Source organism: Typopeltis vanoorti, chromosome 9, assembly GCF_054136105.1.
Source record: "Typopeltis vanoorti isolate ZY-2024b chromosome 9, IOZ_Tvanoo_1.0, whole genome shotgun sequence".
In the NCBI taxonomy this organism is placed as follows: Eukaryota; Metazoa; Arthropoda; class Arachnida; order Uropygi; family Thelyphonidae; genus Typopeltis; species Typopeltis vanoorti.
Window position 1 is genome coordinate 127,340,829 of NC_143557.1, and position 17,432 is coordinate 127,358,260.

A 17,432-nucleotide genomic window follows, 5' to 3' on the forward strand; every position below is an offset into this window, starting at 1 on the left:
CACATTCAGTTTTATTTCCCTTTTTATATATGGGTACTATGAGAGCTCTACTCCAATCATTGGGAATTCGTCCCTCTGTCCAGCCTCTCTGAACTACAGTGCATACACTGTAAGACTTTTATACCACCATACTTCAGCATTTCTGGTTGAATATCATCTACTCCTGCTGCCTTTCCACATTTTAAGCCTTTGATGGCTTTTTCTACTTCAAGTATGGATATGTGTTCCTGACTTCATGCCTGGTCGGTGTTTTTTACCACTATGCTGTCATCACTGCTTTTATCATTTAGCAGTTTTTCAAAGTAATTACTCCATACTTCAAGGATATCTTTTTCTTCTGTTTTCATGTCACCTTTATCATCTCTAACTCCTTTTACAGCACTCTTTCCATGACTTCCCATGACTTTTATTTAGCTAGTTTTACACAGTGTTTAGCATTATTGCATTTGTCTCTGTATTCTCTAAGAGCACAAGCTGACTTATTTGCCAGGAACTTTTGATATGCTTTCTTCTTTTCCTTCACTGCCTCTTTAACTTCCTTTTTCCACCATGGAGTTCTAATTTTTCTGTCCTTGCACACAACTACATCATATGCCTCTCTAGCTGAATCAATCAGGACTTTCTTCAAGGCTTGCCACTGAATCTCCAAGATTTGATTCTGTTCTCAAACTCTTTCATTTTTTCTTCAATAATCTTTGTGTATTTTAGTTTACAGTTCACATCTGAGAGCTGCTCAACTTTTATTCGCTTTAAAACTTTCTTACATGTTATTATTTTCAATATGAAATTCAATTTTATCCTGCTCAAGACTAAATAGTGATCACTTTCAATTTCAAATCCTCTGTACACTTTGGTAACCTGCACCAGGGAGAAAACATCACTATCAACAATAACATAGTCATTGAGACTTTTTTTATTCCTTGCCTCTTCTCTCCATGTGAATTTGTGCACATTTTTATGTTGGAACAGTGTTAATAATAACTACTCCATGTCCTGACCAGAAATCCAACAGATATTTCCCATTATTATTAGCTTTGCTCTTTTCTCCAAATTTTCCCAAAATATTTTTGTGTCTGATAATCATTTCCTACTCTGCTATTTAAATCCCCAACAAGGACCAGCTTTTCCTTTTTCATTGTGTCAGTTGCTTTTTCTAAAGCCTCAAACAATTCTTCCACTTCTACCTTGTAGAACCTTCTGTTGGACCATAGGCACAAATAAGTGTCATTGTCCAGTTTCACATTCTGATATTTGCTGACATCACTATACAGACAGTCTCGTCTGCCATTGAAGAAGATTAGCCTCGTCTTTACTGTTGAATACAATTCCTACTCCTTCTTTTCATTGATTGTCATTGCCTGAATATAACATTTTGTATTTATTGCTCAGAAAGATCTCACCGGTTTTTGTCTTTTTTGTTTCAGTCATCCCTATTATGTCGATCTGGTACTTATCTAATTCCACAGCTAGCTCCATTTCTTTGCCATTCAGGCTTCTTATATTGATAGTACCAATCTTTAACTCTGGTGATGTTGAGTTGGGGGTCTGCTTTCAGATTTGTTCCAGTAGCTGACTTTTCGCTGTTCGCCCTGGTTCCCTGGCGAAAACAACAAGAGCCTTGTTTAACACCAGGCGTTGCCCCAGCCAGCATGAAATTTTGTCATGTTGTACTATCATTTTTTATTTTGGTTTAACCAATAAGAATACATTTTGGTCTAAATCCAAGTTTCCAGCCCATCCTCGTTAGTTCAGTTTCCAAGTAGATACCCAACAGGGTGCACCACGAGAAGGTGAGGATTGGACATTAGGTCAGAAGCACTGGTTGGTTCTCTACATTCCTTTAAAGGCTATGTGGCGGTCTCCTCTCAGTTATACAGCTTTGATCCTTAAGCATCAAAAAATTTCTCCACTTCTACCTTAGTAGAACCTTCTGTGGGACCATAGGTACAAATAAGTCTCATTATCCAATTCCCCATTCTGATATTTGCCCACATCACTCTACTTTAGACTACCTGAAATTCAAGAAGATTAGCCTCTTATTTAGTGTCAAATACTACGCTTACTCCTTCTTTTCCTTGATTGTCATTGCCTGAATATGACATTTTGTATTTAATTGCTCAGAAAGATCTCACCAGTTTTTGTCTTTTTTGTTTCAGTCACTCCTATTATGTCGATCTGGTATGTATCTAATTCCTCAGCTAGCTCAATTTCTTTGCCATTCAGGCTTCTAATGTTGATGGTACCGATCTTTAACTCTGGTGATATTGAGTTCAGGTGTGCTTTCAGATTTGTTCCAGTAGCTGACTTTTTGCTGTTCGCCCCAGTTCCCTTGTGAAAACAACGGGGGCCTTGTTTAACCGAGCGACGCCCCAGCCAGCATGAAATTTTGTAATATTGTACCATCATTTTGTATATTGGTTTAAGCCAATAAGAATACAATTTGGTCGGCTAAATCCCAAATTGCCATCCTCATTCGTTCAGTATCCAGGTAGATACCCAACAGGGTGCACCACGAGAAGGTGAGGATTGGACATTAGGTCAGAAGCCCAGGTCTGTTCTCCTCATTCCTTTAAAGGCTATGTGGAGGTCTCCTCTTATTTATACAGCTTTGACCCTTTAGCAATCATAGTAGATAGTTTTTTTTTTGGTATTCAATACAATGAATACTAAATACGCTGTAATTGTCTGAAGACATTTATTTTATAAATATAACTGTAAATTTATTTTATGAGTATTTAAAATAATTTTCGCTTCATAAGTACATTATAATTCTTCATAGGCCTGTTGTTTGTCTCAGAGGATTTTAAACAAAAAGAGAGAGAGAATTAAGTCCATTTTTCTGTTTCAGAATTCCTGTGGTACATGTAAGAATGGATGGAGAACAGGAGCCAGATATCGAAGTATCAGATGATCCATATGATGTTATTCGGCTAGATGTTTCGCGGGTACCCTGCATAGTTACATTGTCTAGGGTATGCTTATTTTTTTTTTTTTGCCTGTCTGTTGAATTTTCATATACAGTAAATCACATATTATCAATCCACTCATAGCAACTTATTATCTGGCTTATACTCCTCTGAACTATCCATCTTTACAACTAATGCTAGCAGAAACTAGTTGATATGCTCAATTTTCATCATGAATCTAATGAGTGTTTTATTGTATATGGTTATCATCAGGCTGAACTGCCTTTTAAACTTTTAATTTCTGGAATAAATTTTTCCAGAATAGTATTATTTGGAAAAATATTTATCAATTATTTAAAAAAAAAAAGAAAAAAGTTGGAAAAAATATTCAGTTGTGTAGAAATAAAAAAATTAAAAGCAATAAAGTGATTATTCCACCCAGAAAGAACTGAAAGAGTATTCCAGCGAGGAAGAGGGAAGTAGCAATGTTATAATAAAAATTGACTAGTGAATGACAGGAAGCATCATCATTGACACACATGAAAGAATAAAGCTACCTAAATTACCCTGCTATTGAAATGTACCTTGTTACCAAATAGCAGTTGTGTAACTAGGTTAAAGTATGCGAATAAGAATTATCTTATATGTAAACTTTCTTCTGAAAATATGCTTAGAACTAGAAAGATGAAGTTAACTAGTTCTAAGAATATAATATGCAGTTTTTCAAACTAACGAACAAGTTGCTAATCACCAACTTTTTTACTAATAATCCCATATACGAGAGGTTGGGCAATCTGTAGCATGGTAGTACCATCAATCGGTGAGATGGAACTTGTTCACTTGTTCATTTAGTTTGAAGAACTGCAGATTATATTCTATGGGAAACACATAAGATGGTAGACTGTTCCAGAAGACAGCAATAGAATGGACAAACAAGGAAGTGGGTTGTTCTGTGGGGTTTGCACTATGAAGGAGTGTTGAGTAGTTGTTGCACATGTTTCAATGTATTTAACAGAAAATAAAGGAATTATTGATGCCAGTTCAGATGAATGTTGGCCATGATAGTGTTCATAGAAGATGCAAGCAGCAGAAATTGAATACTTTGTGTAGTGAATCAGCGAAAGATGGGTTATTAATCAACCTAATTGCTCTCTTCTGTGTTGAGTCATGTATTTTTAAGGAACACTGCCCCAAATGTGAGAACAGTATTTAGGGGTTTGGCAGATTTATGATTTGTATAGGGATAAGTTGTCAGAGGCCCATCCAAGAATGGTTTGGAGAACAGAATTTAGGATAGTAGAAGTTGTTGTTCTGGAGGTTGTGGTTATTTGTTTAGCACATGGTTTGTCAAATGAGGAGCAGATGCCAGCACAAAAGCTGTGTATTGGGTTTGTAGTTAATGTAAGCCATTGATATATAGAACAAAGATAGTAGATGAGAGAACAGAACCCTCAGCTATCACATGTAGTGTGCATCCAGTCAGAATGCTGGCAATCCAGTTGGTTGCAGAAGTCATGGGATAGACCAAATGAATGCAGCTTACTTAATAGGCCCTTATTCCAGAGCTATTGAAAGATTTAGAGATATCGAGAGCAATTACTTGAGACAATCATTTATTAGTTGTGCTTTCACTGTAGCATAGGAGTTGATGGCTCTCTCCACCATTTTGAAGAGAACTAAGGGAAAAATTTGCAGTATTTCATAAGGATTTGTCAAGGAATGGGTTGTGTGTGGGCTAATTTCCAGCTGCAGTATAGATACTGGTGGAATGTGAAAATATAAAAATTTAACACCTTTAGGATGATTGGAGACATTTTTGTATCTAATTTGGACAAAATTCTTCTAATTTCTTTCTGGTGAAATATCACAGAGGGCATTTTGTGGTCAGTGGAATGTTTGGGTAGGTATTTGCCTGCGCCCATCATACAGAAATTGGAGAAGAAGTAAAAAGGCTGGAGATTGCTTTCAGCTCCTTCGAAATCTGGCTTGGAAGAAAAGAAAATAATTTTCTTGCTGTTCCATGCTTTATTATAGGTAGGTAAAGGAAAATGGAGTTTTGGATGAGAGCCAGTTGCAATATGCTTAATTCTTCACAGCTTTGGCACACCTTTTGAAGAACCAGAGTTTAGTTAGTGACTGAGAACGTACAGCAGAATGGAGAATAATTGTTTCCATACATACGAAGATTATTTCAGCGACAAATTCAGTACATACGTTTGGGCCAGTAGGTTAGAAACAGTGCAGTACAGTATTTTATTAACAGTATGAAATTATGGATCCATAATATTCATGAATTACAGTAATACAAAATGCATTGTTTTTTATTTTTTATACTTCCATTCCCTCGAGTTACTTAACATTAATTTCTCATTCCAAGAGGAACAAATGTTATGTAACTATATTTAGAATATATCTGTTACATATACTTATATAACTAAATTATACTTAATCAGATAAAATATAATCATAATAAATATATTCTTATAGGTTGGCTATCAGTTTATTGTGGATGCAACTAGGAATGAAGAGGCTTGTAGTTTAGGCAGTTTAGTAATGGCTGTAACAGAAAGTGGTTCTGTTACATCAGTAAGAAAAGTTGGACCTGGAAGTTTGCATCCAGAGAGCATTCTAGATGTTTTAGAGGTATGCAAAACTTGACAAATTAATTATCACATATATTTTTAATTTACTAGCAATAGATTTTGTCTTATAAAAAAAAAAAAAGGTGGGGAGGAGGGTTATACACACACACACACACACACACACACACACACACACACACACACACACACACACACACACACACACACACACACACTATGATAAAAATAAAAGAAATATTCTAATACCTTCTTTCCAAAAGGAAGTAGGCAGAACTGTTTCAGCCCAACTTTTGAAAATTGGCAAACAGCCTGTTTCCACCATTTGTCTTCATTCAGTAGTTATGTTCATTTCAACTGATGATTTGTAATGGGTGACAAAAAAACTGCAGATAACCACCATCATCCTGTGTTCCTAAATCTCAAAACTTGAATAACTGAGGGTGCAGTGGGATATGCCTGCACTGAAGATAGACTGGCCGTGTTTGTGTGTGAGAGAGAGGAAACTTGTAGTTCAGGCAGTTTAGTAATGGTTGTAATAGAAAATGGCTCTGTTACATCTGTCAGGAAAGATGGACCTTTGAAGAAGGAAATTTGCATCCAGAAATATTAATAAAGACATTTGATTGTCAAACAAGCTTTATAACTTTATATAAAATTTTGCAAATGTTATATTTTATATAACTTATTTACAATTTGGTGTGCGATGCATTGTTCAAAAGACAATGCCAGCAAAACACTGAAATGTCCTGCCATGTGGAGCTCAGTTTGATTAAACAGTACACTTGCTGTTTTTGTTATGAAGCCAAAGTGAACAGTGAAACTACTGGATCAAGGTCATCAGCAGAATTCAAGACACCATCATGAAAAGTATCAACAGAAAAGAAGTGGAATTGGCAGAAATAATCATACCATGTTGCCATCATCGGTGTTATTGAAACAAAGGAGAAAATGGGCAAAATTCTTCTATATAACAACTATTACATATCAAATGATCAGGAAAAAGAAAGAATAGCTTTAGTATTCAACACTAAACACAAAAATAATCTTGAATGGTAGGCAGTTTCAAATAAAGTGATGTGGGTTAACATCAAAATGGGAAATTAGATTTATTTGTAGCTTTGGTCTCATAGAAATTTCTACTACAAAAGAAGCAGAGAAATTTTTTTCGTCATTAGAGAAGGTGGCTGACATTAAGAAAAAGGAAAAGCTGATACTTGGAGATCTAATAGCAAAGTAGGAAATTAATCCTGACTTACAGAAATGTTTGAGGAAAATTTGGAGAAAAAGGTGTAGCTAATGATAATTGTAAGCACCTGCTGATTTAGAATACAGACCATTGATGCTGCCTTTCAACATAATTTTTGTGAACAAATTCACATGGAGAGAAAATACAAGAAAAAGAAAAGTCTTATTGTGCTGGTTCAGGAAATATGAATATACTGGACATTTGAAAGATAAAGTGATTATAAATTAGTCTTCAGCAGGAAGATATGAATTTCATATTGTGCAAAGATTTACAACAGAAAAAAAAAAAATTGAAAAGATATACCAAAATTTTAAAAAGAGTTAGTCAAGCAGCTTTCAGAAATGAACTGTAGACTCAAATATACAAATATTATTATTATTACATAACACCTCCAGGGAGTCCAAAGACTCATCGAGGGAGGATACCTACTCTACAACTCTCTGTCTCCACCAGCCGCAACTACCTTCATCATCTACCGCCGACCACCACCAATAGTATTTTCACAAACAAGCATCCATGCCCACGGCAGGATTCGAACTCACAGCTAAAAGGCTGTGAGTTCGAATTTGTTTCAAAAATAGAAAAATCAGAACTAGAGACAGTCCTGGAAAAGAAGAAAGTGTATCATAGTAGTTAACCAAAAGTCATGGTAAGACAGGTGAGAATATACAAAATAAATATTAGGGTAGTGGTAGAATGGTGGCAAAATGTTCTGTGATCTATTGAAAAAGCTTAGAAATGGAGGAAACAGCATAAAAAGAATCATATGATAAAGGTGATAAAAAAAAAAAAAAAAAAAAAAAACGAAGAAAGAGAAAAATGTCCTAGATGTCTGGAGTAATTACTTTGAAAGATTATTAAATGACACAAGAAGTGACATAACAGTAGTAGAAAATAATCAGCAGAAATACAGTCAAGAATACATAATAATACTTGAAATAGAAAAAGCCACAGTGGCTGTACTGCATGATTCAAAAGGTTTAATTCCTGGTGAGTAGGTTAAAGCTCTAATAATATTCATTTATAAAATGGGAAATAAAATTAAATGCAACAATTACAGAGGAATTTCCCTAATGAATATTCAAGTGAGATTTAAGCAAGCATAAAGCATACTTGGGAAGAGGCTAAGAAAAATTGCAAAAGAGAAATTTGGTAAAGAACAAGCCGAATTAAGGTAAAATGATTGTCGAGATCAGATTTTTACTTTAAGACACATACTTGAGAAACCATGGGGATATAACAAAGATCTGTATTTCACCATCATCATCATCGTCAAATTCCTGCCATGTACCCTCAAGGGGTGTACAGGATATGATAGTACTACATGAAAAATTTACATCATTACTAACTTCCTATCTACAATTTTCCTCCAAATCAGTCTATTACTTGTCAAGACTCCAATATTATCATTATCAGATCTTATATTTCTGTCGTCTAAGGCACATTGTACTATATCAATTCACCTATATCTTGGTCTTCCTCTGGGTCGTTTTCCTGGCAGAGAACACTTGTTTTGCTAATCTTTCCTCGCCGATTCTGTTTAAGTCACGATACTGTTGTACCCCTTCCCCCTGCTTTTTTTTCTTTACATGTGTAATATGCTGGTAACTCCAATATTAATATACTTAAACAATATCAAATACTTGGGGAGTCTTATTGATCCTCAGTTACTCTTATATCTCAATCCTTGTAGCTAGTCTTAATTAAGCAGCAGTCTATACTTATCCCAGTGGTATTGCACTTAGCAGAAGTTAGTAGAAAAAAAACATCTTATTAATTTGTATTAGTCTACAGATTCTCACTAATTAATTTGTTCCATTATTAACATAGAGAAAATTTATATTATCCTGCTCCACTCTATGCCTAGATGCTATGATAAATAACCTTATGGAAAAATCAATCAATAAGTACAATAACACTTTAGTCTCTTTAAGCTAAGGATTCCTTAAATATCCCAATAATTTTCCTTCATACAGAAGTGGCCGAGGTTACTCAATCTTTCCTATCACCTTGGGTTCCCGCTAAGATCCGAATAATTTTATGAATGGTACAGTGAATTGAATTCAGGCAAGGACGTGATTATGCATAAAACAAAGGACATTTATTTCACTTTAGAATACACACTACAAGATATATCAAATTCTAGTAATCAGGCAATTCACTCAAAGTAACTTTGGGCTTCTACTTCTCTAATTAAGAAACATCAATTTGCATTCAAACAGATATTACTTCCATGAAAATACCATTAAAATTGAAACACAATTGCCAGCCCAAAATTTTCGTTCAGTATCCAGGTAGATGCCCAACAGGGTACACCATGAGAAGGTGAGGATTGGACATTAGGTCAGAAGCCCTGGTCAGTTCTCCACATTCCTTTAAAGGCTATGTGGAGGTCTCCTCTCAGTTACACAGCTTTGACCCTTTGGAAACAGCATCCCCCTTTGGAAATTCTTTATGGGGTTGTTCCAGAGGACAGAGGTAAATGGAATAAAAGAGGAAGAGAAGAAGCAAGTTCAGTGTGTTCAGTTTGCAAAAGATCCATGACAAAGCACCAGCAAAAGAAGAAAAAAAAAAGGATTTTCAAACATTATAATTTTAAGAGGTAAATGGAATATTATACAGAGAATATGTAGTCTACATTTCAGGTTGGAATCCAAACATTTTGAACTAACAGGTGTATACGTGATAATGTATACAAAAATTGCATATGCAATCATCTGTATGGCAATTCGGGATTTGTAGACCATGCTCTGAATACTCCTTCACATAGGATCAGATGGAGGAAAACATCTTTATTTCATAGAAGTTATTAGAGGTCTGATACTGATTCTATTTTCAGAATCAGTATCAACTATGAAGTTAAATTTTAACTGACTTCTCTAAATTAACTTTGTGCTTATCTGACTCATAGAGGGGTACTATGTAAGGACATTGGTTCTGTTGTCAGTTTTTCCTCAGTTATGTAGTGTAGTGCCGTGTCCCTATCACAGTCATAATTGTGCTTTGATGATGCTGGTTTGAAGTGTTTTAGACGATAGAAATATAAGATCTGATAATGTTGGAGTCTTGACGAGTAACAGACTGATTTGGAGGAAAATTGTAAATAGGAAATTAATGATGATGTAATTTTTTTCAATGTAGTACTATCATATCCTGTACACCCCTTGAGGGTACATGGCAGGAATTTGATGATGATGATGCTGGTTAGAAAACCAGAAAAATATTAGTGACTTTAATAAATACATTTTTTCATCTCTTAGCATTGTTCATACTATTGTAAATTTTTTTTATGAGTGTCTATTTCTATTTCGATAAATTTATTATTATTACTTTCGTTTTTTTTTCTTTTTTTTTTTTTTCTTACTCGACTGCCTTTGTTAACTTTACATGTGTTAAAAGACCTATACTATGGATGCAGCCAGGAATGTGGAAAACCTATACAAACAAGTAAAACATTTCAGCTATTTAGGCACAATTTTTAATGAAGATGGCAAAATAAATATGAATAGAGAACAGAATAAGCAAAGCTAGTATGAAGGGAAGTGAACTGAAGACATATGATATATAAGACAAAATTTATTCAAAATACTAGCTAGCTATAGAGAAGACACTGTTCAAATCAATTTAATTTATGAATCCTATCTTCTTCTGCAGCTTCTCCCACTTAAGTGGGGTCACTGTTTGTAATGAGTCTCCTCCACACCTTCCTGTCTTGGGCTGTCACCACTCATCATTCATCATTCCCACTCCGTGGCCACCATGCACCTTTCACAGTCTCTATTCTCTCTTCCTGTGTGCCCGTTCAAGTCTCCTCCGACAATCACCATCTCATTTTCTTCCAATTCCCTCATTTCTTCATCTAACACGTTCCAGAACTCATCTTTTTCTTCTGCTGTACAACCAACTTGCGGGACATATACACATAATACGACCACCCGCTCTTCTCCAAGACCCAGTTTCATTAGCATGATCCTGTCGTTCCTTCTACCCACGTCCAGTACTTCACCCTTCATTCTGCCACTTCTTTAACCGCACCCGCCCTTGATGCGGTAGCCGTCGTCCACTTCTCTCAGCTGTAGGGCGATGCGGCTGCGCGTCACTTAAGGGGTAAGCCCTTATATCATTTTCTCTTTGACTCATAATCATAGTTTGAGTTGGCACTGAAGTTTTCTGACCGGATGCCCTTCCTGACATCAACCCTCACATTTATCCGGGCTTGGGACTGGCACCTATTGAGGCTAGCTTGCCTCCTATAATTTATGAATCCTATAATTGGGTTAAAAGTCCACGCGGTTAGCCTAGTGGCTTTGTGCTTCGCAACCATATGCTTGGGGAAGGAGTGTCCTAGGTTCGATTCCCGTTGGAGACGTGAGGAACTGAAGGATCTTCCTCAGCCATAGCCAAGTTAGCCGGTCTTGGGCGCGGGCAGTAGGGTTTTTCCCGCCAGTTTATCTGGTGTTTTTCATCCTGCAAGCAGGCAAACCGGCCCCGTGAACACACAGGGATACAGCCAAGAATACCTTGAGGCATAGGAGTGACCATTCTATCCTCGTATTTCGGTTACAAAATCCAAGCATGCTTGGAAGGTTGTGGGCCTTAAAGGCCTGTTAAAGCCATTGGGATAGATAGATAATTGGGTTTAAAAATAAAGCACTTGATCAAAAACTAGAGACCACAGATATGTCATATTATCTGTCGTTTCTAATTTTTGATCTGCTGCTTAATTAAGAGAATGAACAGATTGTGTCAACTGCAGAATCGTATTAAAAGTGAAGATATTAAGAAAGAACTTAATGTTGTTAGCATCGAGGAATGTTTGAGCTGAACTAGTCTAAGATGGCATGATTGCGCATTGTTTCCACAAGTATTTGATGCCAGAAAGGCAGGAAAATAGCAAGTTCTAGGTGGATTGATGCAGTTAGGAGTGTCATAATCTGATGGTATTGGAGTCATGACAAATAAGATTAATTTGGAGGAAAATTGTCAACAGGAAGTTATAATAATGTAAACTTTCATATATTATCCTACAGCATTCTGTAGTCCTTCCCCTCCCTGCTCCTTGAAGATTTATCAGGAAATTGATGATAATGACATATCTTTCTCATGCATACGTAGATGTGCACATCAGTATTTGTACTCTTGTTCCTAATAGTGAAAGTAGCACAATAAATTTTAATTCGGGGTCATGGAGATGCATTGAAGAATAAATCAAAGTTTATTAAAAACAGCTTATTTTCTCTAGTTTAATACTAGCATTTTCAGAGCAAAAAGTGACTGCAAAATAAACAAAATCCTCAAAACATTTTGCTGTTTTATGATAGTTATCTTCCACATATTCTTTCCAAATCCTCCTGTGAATTTTATTTACCTACTATTGCACATAACTTTGACCCTCCTCCTAAATTTTTTTCTCTATATTCTAGAGAAGAAATCTAAGACATGCTTATTTTATATCCAGGATATTTCTATTCTTCCTTTCATGCAATGTCTTTTAACTTCCATTTGTCCACCATGAAGTTCTGATTGTTCCATTCTTGCAGATAGTTCATCCTGTACGCGTGGATAGGCTTATGTGTTCGTCCGACATGTTATGATAGGTTTCACGGTATAAAAGAATGCACGTCGGACGAACACATAAGCAAATAACTATTTATTAACTTAAGGCTAATATTTCGCTGGTCTTATATCCAGCATCTTCAGAGCACACAACACAAAGTTTGTTACAAAGGCAAGACAACCACAATCTGGTGTAACACTGGGGACAATATAAGTGATTGCAGCGTGCAACACAAGACTAAAAGTCCTAATATGGCGCCATCTAGGTTAAAAAAAAAAAAAAAAATTTTTTTTCAAGTTTTGAAATAGAGTCCAAATGATAAAAAATAAAAGTAATAAATATTAATTTGGTCTTAGGATGACTGTCTCCCAAATCTTTGGTAGATTTATACAGCCGTACTTGTTAAGGTTTGGGGTATGTTTCAAGGCTTCTGTTGATTCCAGGAACAACCTCTCTGACTTGTAGAAGCTTCTGTGCATTACTTTTGTTTCTTTCCAATTGATCCTGTGTGCAGGGGTATCCAGAGCATGGTCTGCCAGACCCGACTTACCATAGCGAAAGTGTCGGATATATTTTTTGTGTTCACTGAGGCGGATGTCCACATTTCTTCCTGTCTGTCCGTAGTAGGCTTGATGGCAAGAACAGGGCACTTCATAGACACCAGGATGTGATAAAGGAGTGCATCTGTCCTTGGGTGAACGGATGAGAGTTGCTAATTTTTTATAAGGTTTAAATACTGTGCGTAATTGGTATTTGTTAAGCACCCTAGATATATTTTCAGATGTGCCTTTAATGTATGGGATGGTGATTGTTTTGTTGTAGTCTTCTGTGGTAGATAGAGGGGATTTATGGGTAGCATTTAGTATGTTATCTAATTTACGGGGATTATAACCATTGTTTTAAGAAGGTTTGACGTAGGTGAGAAAGTTCAGCAGTGAGAGCACTGTCATTGGAACAGATTGCTCTAGCTCTATGGGTTAGTGTTTTTGAGATACCATATTGTTGAGAAGGGCGATGGTGTGATTGTTTGTGTAAGTATCTTCCTGTATGTGTGGGTTTTCTGTAAACAGAAAATGATAAGGTACCTTCTGGAAGACGTGTGATCAGTGTGTCCAAGAAAGGCAGGCAGTCATTGGCTTCTCGTTTCATTGTAAAGTGGATTTTAGGATGCTGGCTATTTAGGTGCACTAAAAATGTATTCAATGTGTCTGGGCCATGTGGCCAAATGGCAAACACATCGTCAACATAGCGTAGCCAGAGGCTGGGTTTGAGAGTGTCTGTGTTGATAGCTAATTTTTCCAGATGTTCTATGTAGAAGTTGGCTAAGGGGGGAGAAAGAGGTGAACCCATAGCTGTCCCATCTAACTGTTTGTATATTTTCCCTTTCCATGTAAAATAACCTGCCTGTACTGTGAATTTAAATAGCTGGGATATATCTGGGGGAAATTGTGAATTTAGTAAGTTAAGTGTTTCAATCAGTGGTACATTAGTGAATAATGAGGTGATATCAAAACTCACTATTAGGTCTGAACTATTTAAGGTGTGGTTTTCTAAAATACTTTTTAGGTGGGTAGAATTTTTAACAAAAGAGGGAGAATTGTTTGTGTGAGTGGTTAGTAATTTTGCTAAATGTTTGGCTAGTTTATATGTAGGACTGTTTATACTATCTACAATAGGACGTAAAGGTGTACCTTGTTTGTGTATTTTTGGAGCACCATATATTCTGGGTGCTTTAACGTGTATGGGTTTAAGTTTTTTGATAATTTCTTTAGGCCAGGAAGTGATTTTGTTCAGTAACTTGCACACCTTATTCTTTTGTGAGTTGGTGGGATCTCGATCTGTGATTTGATATGTAGACCGGTCTTGGAGCAGTGCATGCAGTTTGCTTTCATATTCTGTTGTATCCATAACTACCGTGGCGTTTCCTTTGTCTGATTTGGTTATTGTAATGTGGTTATTATTGCGTAGTTCTTTTAGAGCTATTATTTCTTTATGCGGGATGTTATTTTTGGGAGGCTTAGAATGGATAAGGATATTGGCCACGTCTAGCCTAATATTATTGGCTATGGCTGGAGGCAAGTCGTGAATCCCACGTTCAAGGGAAGCCATTATTTTGGTTTTAGGCACATCTTTTGGAGTAACGGCAAAATTGTGTCCAAGACTTAATGCACTGGTGGCCTCTTTGGATAAGGTAGTCGATTATAGGTTCACAACGACGCCATCTTGATGAAAATGCGGCCGCTGTGTAACGTTGTGTTGCTGGAGGATTTCAAATTTTTTCTGGTGTCGGTTTTTAACTTTAGCAAATTCTTTATTGGCTGTAGAGTCGGAGATTCTATACTTACACAATCACACCATCGCCCTTCTCAACAATATGGTATCTTAAAAACACTAACCCATAGAGCTAGAGCAATCTGTTCCAATGACAGTGCTCTCACTGCTGAACTTTCTCACCTACGTCAAACCTTCTTAAACAATGGTTATAATCCCCGTAAAATAGATAACATACTAAATGCTACCCATAAATCCCCTCTATCTACCACAGAAGACTACAACAAAACAATCACCATCCCATACATTAAAGGCACATCTGAAAAGATATCTAGGGTGCTTAACAAACACCAATTACGCGCAGTATTTAAGCCTTATAAAAAAATTAGCAACTCTCATCCGTTCACCCAAGGACAGATGCACTCCTTTATCACATCCTGGTGTCTATGAATTGCCCTGTTCTTGCCATCAAGCCTACTACGGACAGACAGGAAGAAATGTGGACATCCGCCTCAGTGAACACAAAAAATATATCCGACACTTTCGCTATGGTAAGTCGGGTCTGGAAGACCATGCTCTGGATACCCCTGCACACAGGATCAATTGGAAAGAAACAAAAGTAATGCACAGAAGCTTCTACAAGTCAGAGAGGTTGTTCCTGGAATCAACAGAAGCCTTGAAACATACCCCAAACCTTAACAAGTATGGCTGTATAAATCTACCAAAGATTTGGGAGACAGTCATCCTAAGACCAAATTAATATTTATTACTTTTATGTTTTATCATTTGGACTCTATTTCAAAACTTGGAATTTTTTTTTTTTTTTTTTTTTTTTTTTTTTAAACCTAGATGGCCCGATATTAGGACTTTAGTCTTGTGTTGCACGCTGCAATCACTTATACTGTCCCCACTGTTACACCGGATTGTGGTTGTCTTGCCTTTGTAACAAACTTTGTGTTGTGTGCTCTGAAGATGCTGGATGTAAGACCAGCGAAATATTAGCCTTAAGTTAATAAATAGTTATTTGCTTAACCATCTGTGTTCTTTTATACCGTGAAACCTATCATAACAGTTCATCCTGTACTTTCTTCTTCACAGGGTCGGTATTTTCTGTGTCAATTGGTTTTATCAGAAAGTTACTCGAATTTAATTCTTTTGAAAATGTTCTTATTCATTAATTTTCTTTTCAATGAGATATTCATTTTTTACTCAACTCAACACCAATGATAAAAATTTCTATTTTAGATCTCCTGTATACTCTTGTATCTTTGATCAGGCTGAAAATGTCAGTGCAATTTGTCTTCATCTATCAATAGTCAGTGAAATTTTTCTTAGTAATGAGTAGTCCATCTGAACAGAAATCCAACAATGAATTTTATTATTATTATTAGCCCATATTCTTAAGTGGTAAACAGTTTTTGTTGTAAGACCACCAGCCTGATTATTGGAGATCTAAGTTGTACAGGTTTGATCCTTTGTACCATATAAGCATTCCCAGATTATATAACCCTTAATGCATCTCCAGTATTAACGTACCACAACTTTACCATTCTTGATAACGTGCAACCTTGATAGATGATTAATTAGCTAAATTTTTGTTTTTTCTGTGGCTCTTATGTTATATAAACAATATTGGAGTTGACTTTTGCTATAGCAAACTTGTATGGATCACAGAAACACTTTGTTACAGTGAATTTCTTTTAGAATTGCATTTTCCCATGGGACTTTTTGATTGTTTGCTATAGTGAGAGTTGATTCTATTTGAAACTTAAGATTATTTTAAGATCTGTATTTTATTAGTGTATGTAATTTATATATATTTCTAGACTGGACAGGAAATTGGAATGGATCTTCATACAATACTGAATGAAAAGTTAAACTTGGAATCTTCAAAAAAAGAAGAAAGAATTGGATTTCTCACATAGAAATGAAATTAAAAAAAAATATTAATTTCTGTTGCACTGTGTTATTTCATTAATATTTATATAAAAATTTGATATCTCATAAACATGTTATAAAGCAATTCTTTCAGGTGCTAAATAGAAATTCTGCACATCATGATAGAAATTTTGTCTTTTCAGGCCAAAATATCTGGAATTAATAGTCATGTTCTCATAGAAACTGTATTTTGTTCCAGAAAACAACTCAAGAATGCACACAGTTTCAAAATTTCACTGATATGTATGTACCCTTGAGGGGATATAATAGAATACTAGATAATGCTGCAGATTAAGTTTACATTATTACTTTGCTTCTTATGAACTACTTTCTTTCAGAATAATCTGTTATTTGTCTTCTCTCCAGTATGGTCATCTTGTTATTCCTCTGAATCTTTTTCCTAGCATCAAATCCTTGGCTTGCTAACTTCTGTCCAATTCTGTTTATTTTAATGTGTTCAGTTGAGTAAACATTGAATCGTTAAAATATATATTTTTTTATTTATTTTAAAATAATGTGCAATTTGTATATAATCATGGATACAGAAACAAAAAAGGAGAAGAAATATTATCAACAAATTTCTGATTATGTATCCTCAGAGAATGTACAGGATATTAAGATAGCATTAGATTAAATTAGGCCTGCTCACTTTCTTGAATGTTATTGATGGAAGGTTGATATAACTTGATCGTTCATGTCATCTATTCAGAACTTTTTAAGTTTCCTCAGAACTCTCATTTGTGGGCTGGTCAAATGTTTTATTTTCAGCCCAGCTTTCAGATCCTTTAAGTTAAAATTGATTCGAACACAGTCTTGTATACTGTTCGTTTAAGCAAACAATACAGTTAGATAAAACCTAATTTCTCTATTATTCCATCGAAATTTATTTAGACTGGCTCAATTGCTTGTGC

At 35.7% G+C, this 17,432-nt stretch overlaps 1 protein-coding gene across 1 annotated transcript in view; it reads left to right on the plus strand.

Annotated features, from left to right (window-relative positions):
* Positions 1-16,641, plus strand: part of LOC150103521 (exosome complex component RRP42-like) — a 64,664-nt gene extending 48,023 nt beyond the window's left edge. The window contains exons 6-8 of the mRNA XM_090397763.1: positions 2,849-2,972; positions 5,394-5,549; positions 16,410-16,641. Coding sequence (XP_090253889.1) covers positions 2,849-2,972; positions 5,394-5,549; positions 16,410-16,508 — 379 coding nt within the window. The 3' untranslated portion in view covers positions 16,509-16,641. The remainder of the gene's footprint in view (positions 1-2,848; positions 2,973-5,393; positions 5,550-16,409) is intronic.
* The last annotated feature ends 791 nt before the right edge of the window (positions 16,642-17,432 follow it).